Source organism: Liolophura sinensis, chromosome 1 (genome assembly GCF_032854445.1).
Source record: "Liolophura sinensis isolate JHLJ2023 chromosome 1, CUHK_Ljap_v2, whole genome shotgun sequence".
In the NCBI taxonomy this organism is placed as follows: domain Eukaryota; kingdom Metazoa; phylum Mollusca; class Polyplacophora; order Chitonida; family Chitonidae; genus Liolophura; species Liolophura sinensis.
In genome coordinates this window covers 28,836,206-28,854,868 of record NC_088295.1, presented here as the reverse complement: position 1 = coordinate 28,854,868, position 18,663 = coordinate 28,836,206, and the positions used below count along the sequence as shown (strand labels likewise).

At 39.2% G+C, this 18,663-nt stretch overlaps 1 protein-coding gene across 3 annotated transcripts in view; it reads right to left on the bottom strand.

Annotated features, from left to right (window-relative positions):
- LOC135467936 (protein still life, isoform SIF type 1-like) overlaps positions 1 to 18,663 on the bottom strand; it is a 140,203-nt gene that overhangs the window by 69,301 nt on the left and 52,239 nt on the right. For all 3 annotated transcript variants that reach the window (XM_064745876.1, XM_064745893.1, XM_064745885.1), the window contains one exon: positions 14,005 to 14,160. In XM_064745876.1, coding sequence (XP_064601946.1) covers positions 14,005 to 14,096 — 92 coding nt within the window. In that variant the 5' untranslated portion in view covers positions 14,097 to 14,160. The remainder of the gene's footprint in view (positions 1 to 14,004; positions 14,161 to 18,663) is intronic.

The window sequence follows — 18,663 nt, the reverse complement described above, 5'->3', positions numbered from 1 at the left end:
TAGATGAACAGTGGAGAAAATGCAAGCGCTGTATGTGAGACCAGGTGATTGGTAATGTAAATTAAATACAAGAGATACAAGAGAACTACCTGGCAATTTTTACCTGGCAACAAAAGAGTTTGAACTGGAAAACTACATGTACCTTACAAACAAGCCTATATATAATTTAACAATACACAGGCAACTTAAACAAAGTTGTATGGGGCATAGTGGCCGCATGCCTTGCATGTTCATGGAGTTTCACATGTTGGTCCTCGCTCATTGTACCTGAAGACCTAGCAATAACACAGCATTTCACAGCCAGCTATACATGGGAGTTTCACATGTTGGTCCTCGCTAATGTACCTGAAGACCCTAGCAATAACACAGCATTTCACAGCCAGCTATACATGAGACTTTCACATGTTGGCCCTTGCTTATGTACCTGAAGGCCTAGCAATAACACAGCATTTCACAGCCAGCTATACATGAGAGTTTCACATGTTGGTCTTTGCTCACGTACCTGAAGACCTAGTAATAACACAGGCATTTCACAGTCAGCTATACATGAGACTTTAGGCATGTTGGCCCTTGCTCATGTACCTGAAGACCTAGCAATAACATATCATTTCACAGCCAGCTATGCATCAGAGTTTCACATGTTGGCCCTTGCTCATGTACCTGAAGACCTAGCAATAACACAGCATTTCACAGCCAGCTATGCATGGGAGTTTCACATGTTGGCCCTCGCTAATGTATCTGAACACCTAGCAATAACACAGCATTTCACAGCAGCTATACATGGGTGTTTCACATGTTGGTCCTCGCTCATGTACCTGAAGACCTAGCAATAACACAGCATTTCACAGCCAGCTATACATGGGAGTTTCACATGTTGGCCCTTGCTCATGTATCTGAACACCTAGCAATAACACAGCATTTCACAGCCAGCTATACATGGGTGTTTCACATGTTGGTCCTCGCTCATGTACCTGAAGACCTAACACAGTATTTCACAGCCAGCTATACATGGAAGTTTCACATGTTGGCCCTTGCTCATGTATCTGAAGACCTAGCAATAACACAGCATTTCACAGCCAGCTATACATGGGAGTTTCACATGTTGGTCCTCGCTCATGTACCTGAAGACCTAGCAATAACACAGCATTTCACAGCCAGCTATACATGAGAGTTTCACATGTTGGCCCTCGCTCATGTACCTGAAGACCTAGCAATAACACAGCATTTCACAGCCAGCTATACATGGGAGTTTCACATGTTGGTCCTCACTCATGTACCTGGAAGACCTAACACAGTATTTCACAGCCCAGCTATACATGAGAGTTTCACATGTTGGCCCTCGCTCATGTACCTGAAGACCTAGCAATAACACATCATTTCACAGCCAGCTATACATGAGACTTTCGCATGTTGGCCCTCGCTGATGCACCTGAAGACCTAACACAGTATTTCACAGCCAGCTATACATGGGAGTTTCACATGTTGGTCCTCGCTCATGTACCTGAAGACCTAGCAATAACACAGCATTTCACAGCCAGCTATACATGGGAGTTTCACATGTTGGTCCTTGCTCATGTACCTGAAGACCTAGCAATAACACAGCATTTCACAGCCAGCTATACATGGGAGTTTCACATGTTGGTCCTCGCTCATGTACCTGAAGGACCTAGCAATAACACAGCATTTCACAGCCAGCTATACATGAGAGTTTCACATGTTGGCCCTCGCTCATGTACCTGAAGACCTAGCAATAACACAGCATTTCACAGCCAGCTATACATGGGAGTTTCACATGTTGGTCCTCACTCATGTACCTGAAGACCTAACACAGTATTTCACAGCCAGCTATACATGAGAGTTTCACATGTTGGCCCTCGCTCATGTACCTGAAGACCTAGCAATAACACATCATTTCACAGCCAGCTATACATGAGACTTTCGCATGTTGGCCCTCGCTGATGCACCTGAAGACCTAACACAGTATTTCACAGCCAGCTATACATGGAGTTTCACATGTTGGTCCTCGCTCATGTACCTGAAGACCTAGCAATAACACAGCATTTCACAGCCAGCTATACATGGGAGTTTCACATGTTGGTCCTTGCTCATGTACCTGAAGACCTAGCAATAACACAGCATTTCACAGTCAGCTATACATGGGAGTTTCACATGTTGGCCCTCGCTCATGCACCTGAAGACCCTAACACAGTATTTCACAGCCAGCTATACAGGGAGTTTCACATGTTGGTCTTCGCTCATGTACCTGAAGACCTAGCAATAAACACAGTATTTCACAGCCAGCTATACATGGGAGTTTCACATGTTGACCCTTGCTCATGTACCTGAAGACCTAGCAATAACACAGCATTTCACAGCCAGCTATACATGGGAGTTTCACATGTTGGTCCTCGCTCATGTGCCTGAAGACCTAACACAGTATTTAACAGCCATCTATACTCATGTACTCTGAAGATCTGACATCGAAAGAAGGTCGCTATTGTTACTCAGTAAGGGGGAAATTTTTGCATCCTACACTCAGTCTTTGTACATGTCAAATTTCTCTCCTTCACGATCAACACAGTGATGTTGTGATCAACCTTTCAGAGATGAAACTGATTAATTTGTGTCGAGACACAGTGGCTTCTGGGCCGTTGGTTTAATTACATGTAGGAATAACGAAGACAATCAAGGGATAAAGGTATAGTCCCACCCTGTTTTCAGGCCTCAAACCGAGGCAAAAGTGTCCTAGACTTTACCCGATCTTTTCTGGATGAAATTCTTCAAAGACTTCAACTGTCCTTTTCATCATGGTGGGAGCAAAACTTATCGCAGCAGGCTCATTAGATTTTTTTCATATTTCCGCAACTTACCCATTTTGCCACATTCTTTTTATTAGTGCGAAACAAAATTTTTTTTTTTTTTTTTTTTTTGGGACATCGGCCATGATCTAAGCACACGACAAAAAGTTATTTTTGCTCAAGCAAAGTTGTCTCCCTTTCTGTTTACATTTTGCATCTGAAACTGATGAGGGGACTGATGTACCCCCAAAGTCCTGTCATATTCGATCTCGTATGTTAGACATTTCAACCCAACCAAATCAATAGAACTTTTTTCTGAATGGTGATAAAATCCTGTATGTCACAGAGCTTTTCAGAACTGTTATCTTGTGCAAGTAATTCATTTGCCTTTACTTAAGCTGGAATTACTTGGAGACAACAGGAAGACAATAAGGCTAGGCTTGACAGATAACAGAGAGACGGGAAGGTCAAACCAAGCATGAGTGTATGTCTGACCATCAACCCTTAGGAAACCCTACAAAGTCCAGTCTCTGCAGTCCAACCATCTCAGAAATAGGTCCGCAGGAGGGTAATTACAGACAATCAAGCCACTGGACAGACTGGACAAACCCACCCATAATCTTAACAAATGGCTCGACTCCACTCCCGTTAGAACCTACCCTGGTCACAACTGATGGCTGAGTTAGGGGTATCCATGGCCATAGCCCAGTTCAATAAATCTCAATTTGGCCCAGACAGAACAGGTATTTATACAATTGGTATATAAACGGTCACCAAATCTTTCAGGATTGTCATGGGTTTCTCCAAGAAACCTTCGCAAACTGAACTGAAAGATTTATACTTGTTCCAGTAAAACTGGAAGAATATGAGAATATGCAGTAAAGCACAGGGAAAATCTTTCCAGGAGTTGTCAAATTCAATTTCAAATTCGTTTACTGGAGCTAACAGAATATTAGCTGGCTATGACCAAGACAAAGATAAAACAAAAATGATGCATATGCAAACAAACATTAAGACAATGTCAAATTTATTTGTCTTCAAAAGAATATAGAGGGTGCGAGTTTTTTGTGTAGAATTAAGGCTACTCTCTGGAAAACTAGCCAACTACCTGTCAGAAATTTATCTGTGGTTAATTAGGAGCTTTGGTCAAAGTAGGTGGCAATACAGACACAATGGTTATCACAAACGTAGCAGGCTCATAGTCACCTAATCTCATGAGCTTCCTGAAATACCAACCACATCGCAGTTATGAAAAAGTGTGTTACACCATGTGACCAATGATACTGCAGATCAGTCCTAACCAGTATGGCTATATTAAATAATTAAATGTATGTGTATACTAGATGACAAGAAAATCGTCTAGTAATAAAACTATCACTGAGAGGAAAACTGATAAAATCGCTATTTTGGTATCATGTGAAATGCAAAATAAAAATTAGCTATTAAGGAATACATATATTTGGGTAACTAAGAGCATCTGCTGCATTGATCTATATCTGAAAGTAGCAATGCCTGTACCCTGGTCAAACTGTCTTTCTCCTTCAGAGATAGATATTTTATATCAGGCTCAAGAATATTTTACTTGTGAGGATTCAAGTACTGATGCACTCTAAACCTATCAGTCGCTAAGGGCCTGTCAGCATACATTATCACAAAACTCAACCCTTAATGTATAATGCAGCTGTGTAAATAAAACTGCTCAGCTGAATCACTGTAAAACATTAATGCATAAATGTTGTCAATAAAACTCAAATTACAATAGATTTAGTTAAAGTATTAGTTGCTCGATTATTTTTTCTTTTATTTTTTAAAGCAGGAAACAACCAAACACAACAACAACTTGCAAGCATACTGATCCTTGATATATGCAGGCATTGAATTGCACTTATTGATGATAACTGAAGCAATATATTACTTAACACGTTATTCAACATATTTAACTGTCTGTCTGACAAACAACATACAGCAATGTTACATCACACCCCTCCCTCCCCACTCCACTTCACCTCCAGCTCTCAAGCAGCCAGGTGCTGTGTCTTACCTCCTGTCTGTCTTAGGTCGATTACGACTGTTAGAGCCACCCATTTTTACTTAATCTCAGTCAGAGTTTTGGTGTAGAGAGTATCCTGCTCATCTATCTCACTGCAGCGTGTAGCTGATGTAGTCTGGGAATTATCCCGCATATCTGCTGCTCAATCTTCTTGTTCCATCGCTTAAACCAAATTGCTCTCAAATTTTCATTGAAGTTCGCTGGCTAAAATGATTACAAGTAATAAAATATTCAACACACAAGAGGTAAGGCCAGCTCGACCCTGTAGACCAAGAATTTTGTTTTTGGTCGGCAGTAAGTGCCTTGACAACCAGTCGCTGTCCCTGATATGGTTGTATACACTCCTGTCTCACGCAGCAGTCTCTGTTTCCTGCACAGGACGTAATGGTCTGTATGGCGAACGCGGCTGATCACACTAAATCCTTTTTAAGGCACAATTTTAGAGCAGCAATATCCGTGTTGTATTATGAAGGTAAATGTGTGGAAAAAAAATGAAGATACACTCCCACCTGAATGTGAATGAAATTGTTACGTAATCACCTTACATTAACTGCGCTGGCTTAAATGCCTCCTGGCATTCAAGGATAGGTGAAAATCCAATTCTGCCGGCAAAACTTGTGGAATTAAATCTCAAAGAAAATTTCCCAGATGAGGGATAAAGAGTTAAGTGTTGATTCTGCAGACAAAAGATGTGGAAAGTCACTCTGATCAGTAATCTAATCATTCGATGGTCTTTAGCTGCTTAAAACAGCCTCAATTTCTACCTTCACCACTGAAGATAGGTTATTAAACAGGGAGCTGGAAGAGACAAATGGTGAAGGGGAGTAGGATACAAAGTAGTCTCAGAGCTGGGCATCTGGTTGATTAAGCTGCTTCAGTCTGCACTGACTGACAGGCCTGAGCTATGTACAGAGGCCCTCCTGCAAAGATCTATGGTAAAGTTACACCCAGTAAACCACAGGCCCTCTACCAGGGGGAGAACCTTAGCAAAACATAAACACTCTACACAAATAACTTCTACAGGTATCGCTGGTTTTCTATCCGCACTGGAACAAATACCACAGGAACAAAATGCCACAATGATGCACATCATGGAGCTTGAAATTTTGACAAAGACGCAGGTGAAGGCAAAAGGTATCTAGAGCTTACAATCTACCCTAAATATGTCCTTATAAACATATTTCTCTATTTAATTTTGCATTTCTGGTTAATAGTGTTTCATTGGTATATTGAGCTAATGTTAGGATTTATAATGTAATACAGATAACTTTTAACTTTCTAAATTTCCAAAGACTACATGACATGACCATAGATAACATTACCAATAAGAACCATTTGTATGTATCTGGCCTACCTCAGCAAATATAAAATCAACACGCTGTAAGACCAACAACTGGATTTCAACCTGCAATCTCAGTGGTTAGGGGCCATTAGTTTTGGTGAGAACAATGTTTAATGTGACTTAAGAACACTACTTATACAAGTATGGCTTTTATGGATCACTAGTGAGTATAACAAGATCACACACCCGAAACTATTTACTATTTACATTTACTATTAAAATCAATACACTGGGCATGTACACAGTACTTAAACAGTTCAATGCACGTTTTCAACACTGCCATCTGAAAACTGCTGTAATACACAATTGTGGATAACAGTCTTTCTACAGAATGCTGTAATTTCAAAATTTTACTCCCGGCCACCAACACGACACAGGTCCTTTCCACAAACCTATTCAGATTCTGCCAGATGCTGTGGTGAGATTAATAAAACACTGTCTATCAGCTTCACACTTAGCCTGTATAGACACCATGGAAACTGGAAGGATCTTCATGCAGAATTCAGCTTCTGTGGCGTGCAAACTCCAAACAGGATGTCTGTCACACAACATCACCTCTGCTCTCCACGACATCCATGACAGTTCAGCCACTAACTCCAATAGGTGTGATTAATTAAAAGTCTAAGCTAGTATTTAACACAGGCATGTTACGTATCAAGTCCACATGGGCAGGGACTACTCTGTGGTCTGCAGAACAGGAGAAAGGCCAGTCAGTTACTGAAAGAGTGCTCTCTTGAGCCGGGATCTATCCTGACTGCCATCAGGACAAACCCTGGAATGCTGTTAGAGCAGATCTGCATTACTAGAGCAGGTGTTAGGATGTACAAGCTCAGTGTGTCTGAGCATTCCAGAGATGATATGGCACACCACAGCTACAGCCCGTCAATGAAGTTTAACCCTTCACAACCATCAATTCCTCTGGTCATAGAGACATCACCCATGTAAATATAACCCCATCCATGTAACCTGCAAGGAGGCACAGAGAACTGAACCAGCATCCGCAGATACAATCTACATCTTGATGAGAGATTGTACATAGATAGTACCACATCTGTATAGGAGATAGTACCACTTGGTGTGTCTCTTAATGGTTATCCACAAGGCAGAACTGTAGTACTGTAGTATACTCAAACTGTCTGACTATACCTATAAGAACATTAGAGCCATGCCAGGCGTGAAAGCGAGTGTTCTTTCTTTAAAAGGTCTATGTTTATTGATCTCTGGCCATTTTCTCGCCTTTTTTCTTTCTGTCTCTCTTTTTTTTTTTTAGGACCAGGTTTGCAATTGCGCCAGTTGCTAATTGAAAGGGTATAGTCAGCCTGCCCTCATAAATAGCTGTCAACAAAAAATCCAGATTTTCTCCAATAATGCAACTTTATCTCAAGGTTTCTATGCTTGGTTTTGCTACCTGTGACATGTAACTATGGTAATTCCTTATTAAATAACACTTCTTTATAATTAAGCTTACATTATAGTCACAATGAATCACGCTGGTTTTGGTAGATTTTTGCCTTAATACAGCAGGGCACGTGGAGATCAGCTTAGGCACATGCTTGTGCTGAACACAGTGTTGAAGGTCACCATGACAGCCTACATACCTGACAGTTTTTAATGTTGAATGTGGCAGCACCACATGTCAGTAGTCCATATTAGGATTACTTTTTCGGAAATTATCTTAATGTATTCTAGATGGTTTGGCACTCCAATATTCTCTTGTTCAAGTTTGTATTTTTAAAAAACTTTTTTTTTGCTAAGACGTACAGAACATATTTTTAATAGCTTAAAGGAAAGTCACAATTGGACAGGCTGGATTGAAGGACTACAGTAAGCTGTTTAAATTACAATTCTGTTCACTTACTGAATTCTTGGGGCAGAAAGACTCATATGCCCCACATGCCTGGCCTACACTGATAAAAAAAAGCCAAAGCTGATGACAAGGTTGACAACGCAACTGTGTGTGGTCCACAATGGAAGAAACCCAGGGCATAAACGGTCATTATGTTTCATAATAAATTATCTGAACATTTACTGTGTTTTTGGTACCATATGATAATACTTTAATGAGCCTGGTGAGAATACTCTCCTTACTGAGCTGGGTCATTACTGTTGCTTCCATACCTTCCTATGATGGAACAGGCAAGAGCTGGAATATTTATCTGTGAATTAAATAACATAATCTGGAAGTGTTCATTTTGCTCTCTGGTATAAACACAACGATCTGGTAACTTTGCCTATTTGAAAAACAATTATGAATACACCATTTGTCTAAAATTTTTTTTAGCTTAAAATATGTCCTAGTTTTTACAGAGTTTAAAATTTTGTTGACAATCCTGATTTGTTAAGATCTGGTTATCATAGCACTCAAAAGGTTTTAGGTACAGAAAAAATTATATGTATATGCATTGTACCTTTTTCCTACCTTAGACTATTAAATGTAAACCCATGACAAAACTAATAATTATAATTAATTACATGTATAGAGTGTACAAGCTACCTTATCATCCATGACAACCTGTTTCCCATATATAGATATTTATACTACTTCAAACATACAACAAAAACTTTCTCCACTCCCACAAAGTGATCTGTCATAGGCTGACCACCGTGAAGAAAATCCCTATGACATCTTATCAGTATTGTACCTGGTCAAAGCTCATATGTTTAATAACATTAATAGTCTGCCCAGCCTTATTTAACCTTGTGAAGTTTGACATAATTACAAGGACATAATGGAGTGCTGGAAAACACTGCCATCCTGATAGCTGACAAGCTATTTATCTTGGTCACTGCACAAGTTGCACTCATGCATTTTAGACATACTGGAGACATAAGCCTAGTACACGCCAAAAATGCCTGCCAATCATGTAGAAAATATCAACTAGATTACCATGACAACCATGTGCACTATGGCTGGACATAAAACATCTATGATGAGGAATCTAACGTGCAGATCAGTAAGTAATAAAGACTACATATGTACCTGACCATCAGCCATTAAAACATTCAAATATATAATAATGGCAACGAAATTTTGATTAATATAAGTAGACATATATGCACATGTACATACATAATGCAATCATATCACTGCACAAATTTCAGACCTTGTGGTGATATAAATCAGGCATTAAACCTTCGTCATTCATTGTATAATTAAAGTACTGGTGGAATATGTTTGTGAAACAATGGCTGTGTACTTCCCTGACTGAATGATTACCACATGCACACATATGGTCACAGCCCTATAGCTCTACACCCTAGCAAACAGGTAGAGGAATGGCAATAGATCCAACAGGCCTGCTACAAGTGAACCTGTGGTGAGCCAATGGCATGCCTCCTTTATAGCCTTGCTGATACAAGCAGACAAGATGAATGGCAATTATTTATTTATTTTTTTATTTGATTGGTGTTTTATGCCGTACTCAAGAATACTTCACTTATACGACGGCGGCCAGCATTATGGAGGGAGGAAACCGGGCACAGCCTGGGGGGAAACCCACGACCAGAGAGGAATGGCAATTATAGATGACAATATATTACTATAATTTTCTTATATGATCAAAAAAAAAAAAAACATCACCATGCATCCATGCAAAACTTTTTTTTGTAATGTGCATATGAAACATATAGTATCAGTATTTCCCTGAGATACAACAGCAGCTCTGATACCAGAAATGTGGAGTAGAACCCATGATCAAAGCTGGAATCCTCAATAAACTGACACTAATGGAGCGATTAACTGCTATAACAGGCAGCCTGCAGGCAGTGCTGTGATGAAAGGTTAGCCCAGCAAGCTGTTCAAACAATCCGCCTCACACCTAACTCTCTGATCAAAGGTAAGTAATCCACTTGTACACAGAACTGGTAACATTAACACTGGGAAGCCCTGAGTCCGTGCCTCAGCCATGTGCTGTCTGCATCATTACCTGCAGTCACATGAGGTATCAGTGTTACAGTCATTTACCACCTGATCATAACAGACTGTATATGGTATTACCGCCACACAACAGGTGTCACATGCAGATAGCATCACATGAGGCATCAGGGATAGCCATTTACCACCTGATCAATCTGTATCATAACATAGACTGTCTATGGTATTACCGCCACACAACAGGTGTCATATGCAGATAGTATCACATGAGGCATCAGTGTTAGCCATTTACCACCTGATCAATCTGTATCATAACATAGACCTGTACATGGTATGACTGACGCACAACAGGTGTCATATGCAGATAGTATCACATGAGGCATCAGTGTTAACCATTTACCACCTGATCAGCCTGTGTCACAACATAGGCTGTATCAAAATAACATTACAAATCATACATGGTATTAATGAAGCACACCAGGTGTCACAGTGAAAGGTGACAAGTCTAAATAAAATGTGTTAATTAAGATGATATGCTAAAATAGCTAATTGCATTAGGGTGTAATTCAAAAATACAGAAGAAATTGCTTGCAACCATTACTGGCAAGGTTTAGAAGGTGATAAAAAGTCAAAATACATGTATGCTAAATAGACAAATTTACAAACCTACTTCAATTCCCTTGTTTACACTTGAACTATACTAATGAACTTGTAATGAGCAGTGTATGATAAAAAAAACCCTTCTTTTTTTAATAACTTGTGGACAAATATGTATATTTAAATATATCTTAAAAAGAACCTGAAAAAAACTTTCACCAAGACTAGATGTATTTTCGGGTACAGAAAAGAGGAATTTACACCCTGGCATGTCATGTGAGATTAAAACATGCTAATCATTTCCAGCGTAGCAAGCCTGTTTTTTCTCCATTATCATCATCAAAGTTGCAGCCTTGACGGCCGAGTGTTCAAGGAGCCATCAAAGCCCAGCCAATTTTTTTCACTGGGTAATTTCAGGGATACAGAATTACATGAATTAAGAGCTGTGCTGCCATGTGTAGTGGTTACTACTTAGTCTTACACGCAGTCATGCTGTAGGGTCGAGGTACAGGAAGTAAGCGGTCATGCCCTGGCTAAACGGCTTTCCCTAATCATGTTCAGTGACAGAGACCCGTTCAGTGCTGGGTTCAATCCTTCAATTAGACCCTTCCCTATCCATCCCTCCCCCTCCTGTCTTCATACATCATTCTCAGCCAGCTGATAAACCCTCTAAAGTGGTCTGATGACTACTACAGACCGCACCAATGATAACCCCCAAACCCTTTGAAGTTTCATACAGGTATACATTTACTGTTTTGGTTCATGATAGCTAATTCATGACTGGCAGGCTTGTAAAGAGATACCAAGTGGCTAGTTTATCTGATGTCACTCACTGAGTTATGCTGGCATTTACACAGACGATACTGATGTCACCTCACGCCCCACAGGTAAACAATTAATCACCGTAAGATCATAAAATGTGGTAATACGAATTCCTCCTAAAAGGCAGCTGATAACTGTCGCAAGAAAATAAGCATCAAGTCTCCAAGCAATCAAACAAATGAATTTAATTACATTAGTGTTGCACTGATACATGCAGTCGGTAATAGGATATAGATGTACATGGTAGAAGGCTTGCAAGATCTAGCAGCCAAAGTTGGAGGAATTTTGCCATACCAGCTCATGTTAAAAGTATTTCAAACATGGAAGATAATCCAGTGTTCTCCTACAGTGAACATGTCACCTGCAAATGCTCTATAGTATAGGAGAACCACTGCTTGACTCCTTCCCTCTGGTTGAAATGGACGGTATAACAGATACGGTATTACCGTAAATTAACCAGTGTTGTTGCCAAATACATTTACACACAAAGTAGAAACCCACAAGAGAAAATACTCATCTCTGTGAAATTATAGCCAATTCTTTCTTCTTTCACGCTGACAAAAAATGAATACAATTTCACTAGCTATTCTGAGACATTCTCAAAGATCTAAGAGGAATTCAAAGGGAAAAAGCCCTTATATCAGTTTGGGTAATCTTTAAAGCTGCGAAGAAGTAATGTTTTGGACAATAGCAAGATCTGAAGGCAAAGAACAATCAAAGGGTTGATTGCCAAAAATTAAAATCGTGTACTCAAGTTTTCTCCCATTACTAAGCAAATCACTAAAATTGACAAAAATCGAATTCATGACCACAAAGTCCTTATTCTGAATTAATGTGCTACTTTGTTTTATACATGTATCACAGAACACATGCCGAATGTGTTTTAGACGTTTTTGGCTTCAACAACAAATGTGTATAGCTATTTTTCCACATTCACGCACTACTCAATACATGCAGGCCTTTATTTAGCAGATTTCAACCAAAACCCAGTCCTGCAGAAAATTGTCAATTTACATTTTGCCTGGCAGCAATGATGACTATTAGCATAAAGAAAATGGTTTACATGGACTTCAGATGAAAAGCTTTCAAATTGCACAACATGGACCTTTATGAGCTTCCAAATCATTTTACTATTCCTTTTTTTTTTCAAAAGAAAGAATGACATTTAAATTTCCGTTATTTTCTTTCATTTTAAGAGCAATGAAGAACTGAAGAGCTTCCCTCTATCTCTGATCCAAGTGTATCATTCACTAATTTACAAAGCAACAGATGAACCTCAACTCCCAACATCAACCTTTAACAAACTAAGTCACTATAATAGATTATTATTTTACATAATGACCTTGGAGGTACCAAGGTACACTGTACATAAAATGTCTCTTGTCTACAAGCCTTTCATCAACTTTCTTTAAATTCAGTTCTTGATTCATTAAATATTATTTTACAGGAAGGTCCAAGTCAAATCCAGCTCACTAAGACTGCAGACAACCAACTCAGTGTAAGTCGCCTGTTTCACAGTACACTGGAACAACAACAAAACTGCGACCTCAAACAAATACAAACCATCATTCCATATGTAAAATGGCTGACTTCCGTTTTTCAGTGCAGAGTTTACAGAATATATATTTATTTACTGTTTCTATATTGATAAATGAGAGTTACATAAGCACAGGAAACCAATCATATCTTAACTAGATTGCACTCTGAGAACACAATTAACCCTTCACAATTAAAGCTCCATTAAGTTTTGTGAATTCAACCACAACAATCCAGACACAGAGATGAGTTCCAATGCAGGAATACTACTCTGCTTAGGCACTAATACAAGGCAAGGGAAAATATGCATTTGTGTCCTGTCTCACACCTTTCAGTCCATTCCATCTGGCATCTTTGCATGACCCAAGGTCAAGCTGTGCACAAAATTGCATCCAAATCCTTGCATAACTTGAACTTTCATTCAATTCTATCCTTGCATTTCTTATTCCATCCCACCCTGGCACCCTTGTATGACTCCAGGTCAAGCTGTGAACAAAATTCCACCCAAATCCTTGCATAACTTTCATTCCATTCCATTCTTCCATCCTGGGATCCTTGAATGACCCAAGGTCAAGCTGTGAACAAAATTCCATCCAAATCTTTGCATAACTTTCAATCCATTCCATTCTCACACCCTTCATTCAATTCCTTCCTGGCATCTTTGCATGACCCAAGGTCAAGCTATGCACAAAATTTCATCGAATCCTTGCATAACTTTCATTCCATTCCATTCTTGCACCCTTCATTCCATTCCATCCTGGCATTCTTGCATGACCCAGGGTCAAGCTGTGCACAAAGTTCCATCCAAATCTTTGCATAGCTTTCATTCCATTTCATCCTTGCATTTCTTATTCCTTCCCACCCTGGCATCATTGCATGACTCCAGGTCAAGCTGTCAGCAAACTTTCATCCAAACCCTTGTATAACTTTTCTGTAAAGTTATTGATAGACAGGCACATGGCCAGCAAACACACAACCTACTTACCTGAGAAGGTGAGAGTCTTTACGGACATGGAATGGGTAGTCCTCATGTCTGTAGGTTTTCTTCAGCAGAGGGGCACATAGCTTGTTGCCCATGATGACATCAGGTAGGCTGGGCTTGGCTATTCTCCATCATGCCCTAGTCCAGCACGGCTCAATCCTGTAAAGTACAAATGGTTATTTATTCTTAAAACATATCTGACTAATACGACTATGGTCACCTTTACGAGTCAAGTACTACTCATGTGAATCCTGTAATGTGCAATACTGGTTACAGTCACCCATAAAACATATTTGATAAGGCAAACCAGCAGAGTATGGAGTAGGCGGTGAAACTATTCTGGTCTGCCTGATTTGCATGAACTCAACTTAAAGCCTCAGCCAGATTTGAACACAAAACCTCATTGGTCAAGGGCTGGACATCTCAAGGATCAGCTAGGCCACTGTTCTTAGCTGATTACCAGTTTTAAAAAACAATCGTCCTCAGGCGAGAATGAAAAATAGATCAAATGCTGCCTGGACAAATTTGCACATGCATCTATCTTCTTCACAGGTATTTTTGCCAATACTAACAACACAAGAAAATAAAATAAATAGCTGGATGTAGAAATCATGATGGAATAGTCACAAACACTTCTTCTCCTCTGACCCTCTGAAAGCTAATAATGGCCTTGTGTGACACAAAGACATGTATTATTGATACTTAATGATTTATTGGTGAAACAGTTATCAGCCTAAGTATATTCTGACCTCGTTATTTTGCTCTCCATAGATGGATGGTTGTAGAAACCTGTGGAGCTGCTTGGTATTGGGTGGACTGCGAGAAATTGGCTGGGAACCCACAGTGAGTGCCAGACAGTTGTGATCTTGATCAAATTAGCCTGAACCGTTACAACCAGTCTGAGAAAGAACGCTTTGGTCGGACGAGGCAAATGTCCAGGCTTCCCAGGGGGCTAGAGTTATTGGGTCGTAACGCTGACCGTAAAAGTTCTCTGAAAACTAACCTTCGCACATCAGACATAATAAAATTGTGCCTGGTTTTATCAAGAAATTCTTGAAACTGTGGCCACAAAAACATCACTGATAAGGATGAATATCAAAATCTGTATTGGCGGGGGTGGGGGTGGGGATAATAAATCAGCAAAACAAGAGGCAGTGTTTGTACATGGATAGATGTGGAAAATCTAGGAGCTGATAATAACAGACTGTTGTTTCTATATATTTGTTTGAAAGATGTTTTATACCATACTCAGGAATATTTCACTCATATAACAGCCGTCAGAATTATCAACAAAAACAATGACAGAGCCAGGAAAAAAACAATACTACCCTTTCTCATTCAGCTACCTTAGAAACCTCCTGACTTAAAGCCATAGTCAAGACCAGATGGAACTGCAATACAGCGCACTATGACCTCACAGGACTAACCCAAGGCCAGCGGCAAGATCAATAACTGATGAGCTGTGTTTACAAAACATGCACATTGAATTTTTCTTACATTTTACACATCAGCTACTACAACGGTGAGCGGCAGTGTTTACACAAAACACCAAACTAATTTGTCCATGCCATTTTCTTTGTTTCGCACCCAAAAGGCGGCATATATCCACTAATCAGTTAACAACTATGTCTAGTCCTTGCCTGCCTAAATTTCTCAAACTGTGCAGCATGTCACAAACTGATAGTGCATGTGTGTATATTAACAAATGCAAATGAAATTTAGCATAAATGACAATAAATTTTGTCCATGACTAGCTTCCCATTTTTTTCTGATTCTGAGAGTTACATTGATTTAAAAAAAAAGTGTTTTGAGGTTTGCTTGGAACGTCGGATGATATTCTACTGGAAAATTGTAAGTTTTGTAACATTCATTTGCCTCCAAAAATGCACTTCTGCGGGCGAAATCTGGGGTCATTTAGGGTACCAGTAGTTAATTTTATTTGTCGCACATAGTGATTAGTAGGACGCAAATGTTTGCCGAAGCAAACAGACTTCAAAGGAATTCATGTGTTTTCTCTATACTTCTATGATAAGACTGTACCTATGTTTGATAATACAGTCTTATCATTTGTGGATCTCTGGCTATCAGGCTCATGCCCAGCTGAACATCAGAGAGAATTACCAAAGAGTGTCTCAACATCACATTGTACAGGATTCTTCCAGATGCTTGCAACACAATGTAATAAATCAAATTATTTGCGTTTATGGAGCATGAAAATAATTTAGTGCCCCGCAGTACATCGTTCACTAATAATTATAGGGATTACTTTGAGACACATCTTCATAGCAACTCTTCTTCAAGTAATCAATACCAGAATGACCATTGGTCAGTCTGCCAGCCCTTTTTCCAGAATATGGTCAAATTTTCTGCCCTCTATCATCTCTTGGCAGTGGTCAAGCACTGGACATCATTATGGTCATCTTGTCAAATACAGCTTGATTGTCCAGAGTTAATGACCTCCAACCCTGGAATCTTGATCAAATGGACTATTCCCAATGACAACAAGCATGCAGAGTAAGTGACTGTGAACCAGCTGCACAATGCTCTCCATGATACACACCAATTTTAAATTAATATTCAGTGTTTCATAAAAAACATGCTCAAATTCTGACCCCAAAAACAGTAGTGTATTTCAATAATATCTCATATATAAAATTCACTCAATAACCCCCAGCTCAGATCACCAGCTTTGACCTAATTTACATTGTCCAAAACATTTATACATGAGAAAGAGGGGAGCAAAAATCATGTTGTATTACATGAAGATTATAGAATGGAACATATCAGCCTTGTCTTTGTACGTGAACTTTGCTGCATCTAAAATGCACCTGCCCTTTCTATTGTCACTACCACTGTTTCCACTTCAAAACAATGTATCAGTAAACAGATACATTGTCTAACCACCAAAGCATCTGGCAGTGGTGATATCAATGACAGTTCAGGAAATTATACCCATAAATTCCCAGCTACATGGTCCATAGCATAGCGTTTTGACGGGAGAAAATCTATCCACACACCTGACTAGCCATTTTTTTTAATTTTGGGATCTCTCGAATGGGATTTTTTCATGCCAACAGAAGGTGCTCGTGAGGCTGTCTCTGATATGTGTGAAATGGAATTAACACATAATGCAAAAGGGGCTGTGTTGGCAATTCTTTGACAACATATAGGTTGAAAACAAAAATATTCAGTTTTGATCATGTTACAGCAGGTAATATGGTGTAGTAAGGTCTCAGTTTGTCACCTTGATAAATACTAGTCCATGACTAAAGAATTCGATCACTGAGAATTCCATATTTTGCCATCATAAGACGCTGACAGCGGCAATGTTTACAAGATTTCCTTGAACATTTTACAATGATTATCTCACAAAAAAGAGTAACTTAATTTAAAATCTCGATTCCCTTTGGAAAAACAATGACACTGGTCATCAGGTCAGTAAAGTAATGAAAAATATGGCAATACTATTTTACGTGTACCCAAATGGATACAGGTGAAAACACTTCACAAGTAGGCCTATTTCGATCTAGGGGTATCGGATATCGAATACCCATCAAAGTGCTATAAGGCCGGCTTTGCTATATAGTGGAGGAGGAAATTTTAAATCTCGAAAGAGTGCCCGTGACGACATTTCAAACGATTGGCAAAAAAAAAAAAAAAACAAGTAATTATATCATATAAAGTAAAAAAAATTGGCATCTGTAAAAACGGAAAAACAGAATTTCGGTTTTTGAAGGGTCATGTAACATCAAACATATCATGTTTTAACTTTGGCCCCACAGAATTAATAAAACAAAGCAATATTAACTTCTATGTCCACATTAAACTTATACATTATCAGCTGCCCAGGTAGCTCAGTCAGTAGAGTTTCCACTTCGAAGCAATGAGATCCAGGTTTAATCCAGTCAACTATTTATATCAGTGACCTAATACATAAACAAAGAATATTAAATGTAATTTAATGATACTTTAATTAAAACTATTTCCCTGTTAACATCATTCAAACAATATTATTAAAATCAGTACATATACATGACAATTCTATGAACGAATTTTTCCTTTAAGTGGGATAAAACCCGATACTTTTAAAATGAAGAAAACATATAGATTGGAAACTGTTTGACCCCTCTACCAGTATGCGGTTTGTGGATATATGTAGCAGAGACTAGACCATCTGGTTATAAATGTCACTGTAATCAGATGATGACGTTAAAGAAAAAGATCCTATACACCATCGTTGAGGGTGAGGACCCCAAAACCACAGAGAAGTAAGACGAAAGCCGCAGCTGATGAATAAATGGCAGTAGGGATTATTTAGGGATGACTGTCATGTTGGCAGGGGTGCATTACGCTAACACGCAGCCAAAACCAAACCTGGAGACAGAACCGATAAGGCCTTCTGCGCTCCCCATATTTCAATAAAATTGTCTTTTTCAGAACTGAGTTTTACTGACATATAATCAGTTTTACTCCAGCTTATAGCATACTTTTCAGTCTTTTTGAACTCCATATTCAGAATTTTGAATCTCTTAACTACCGTTTAAAGGTAGTTAAGGTTGACGTCTATGAACCCCTGTAGATGTGGCGGCACCAAAATCCTCTTGGTCACAAACCACCATAGAATCTGATCTTTTAAATACACTTCATTTGGAAAAGTTTTAA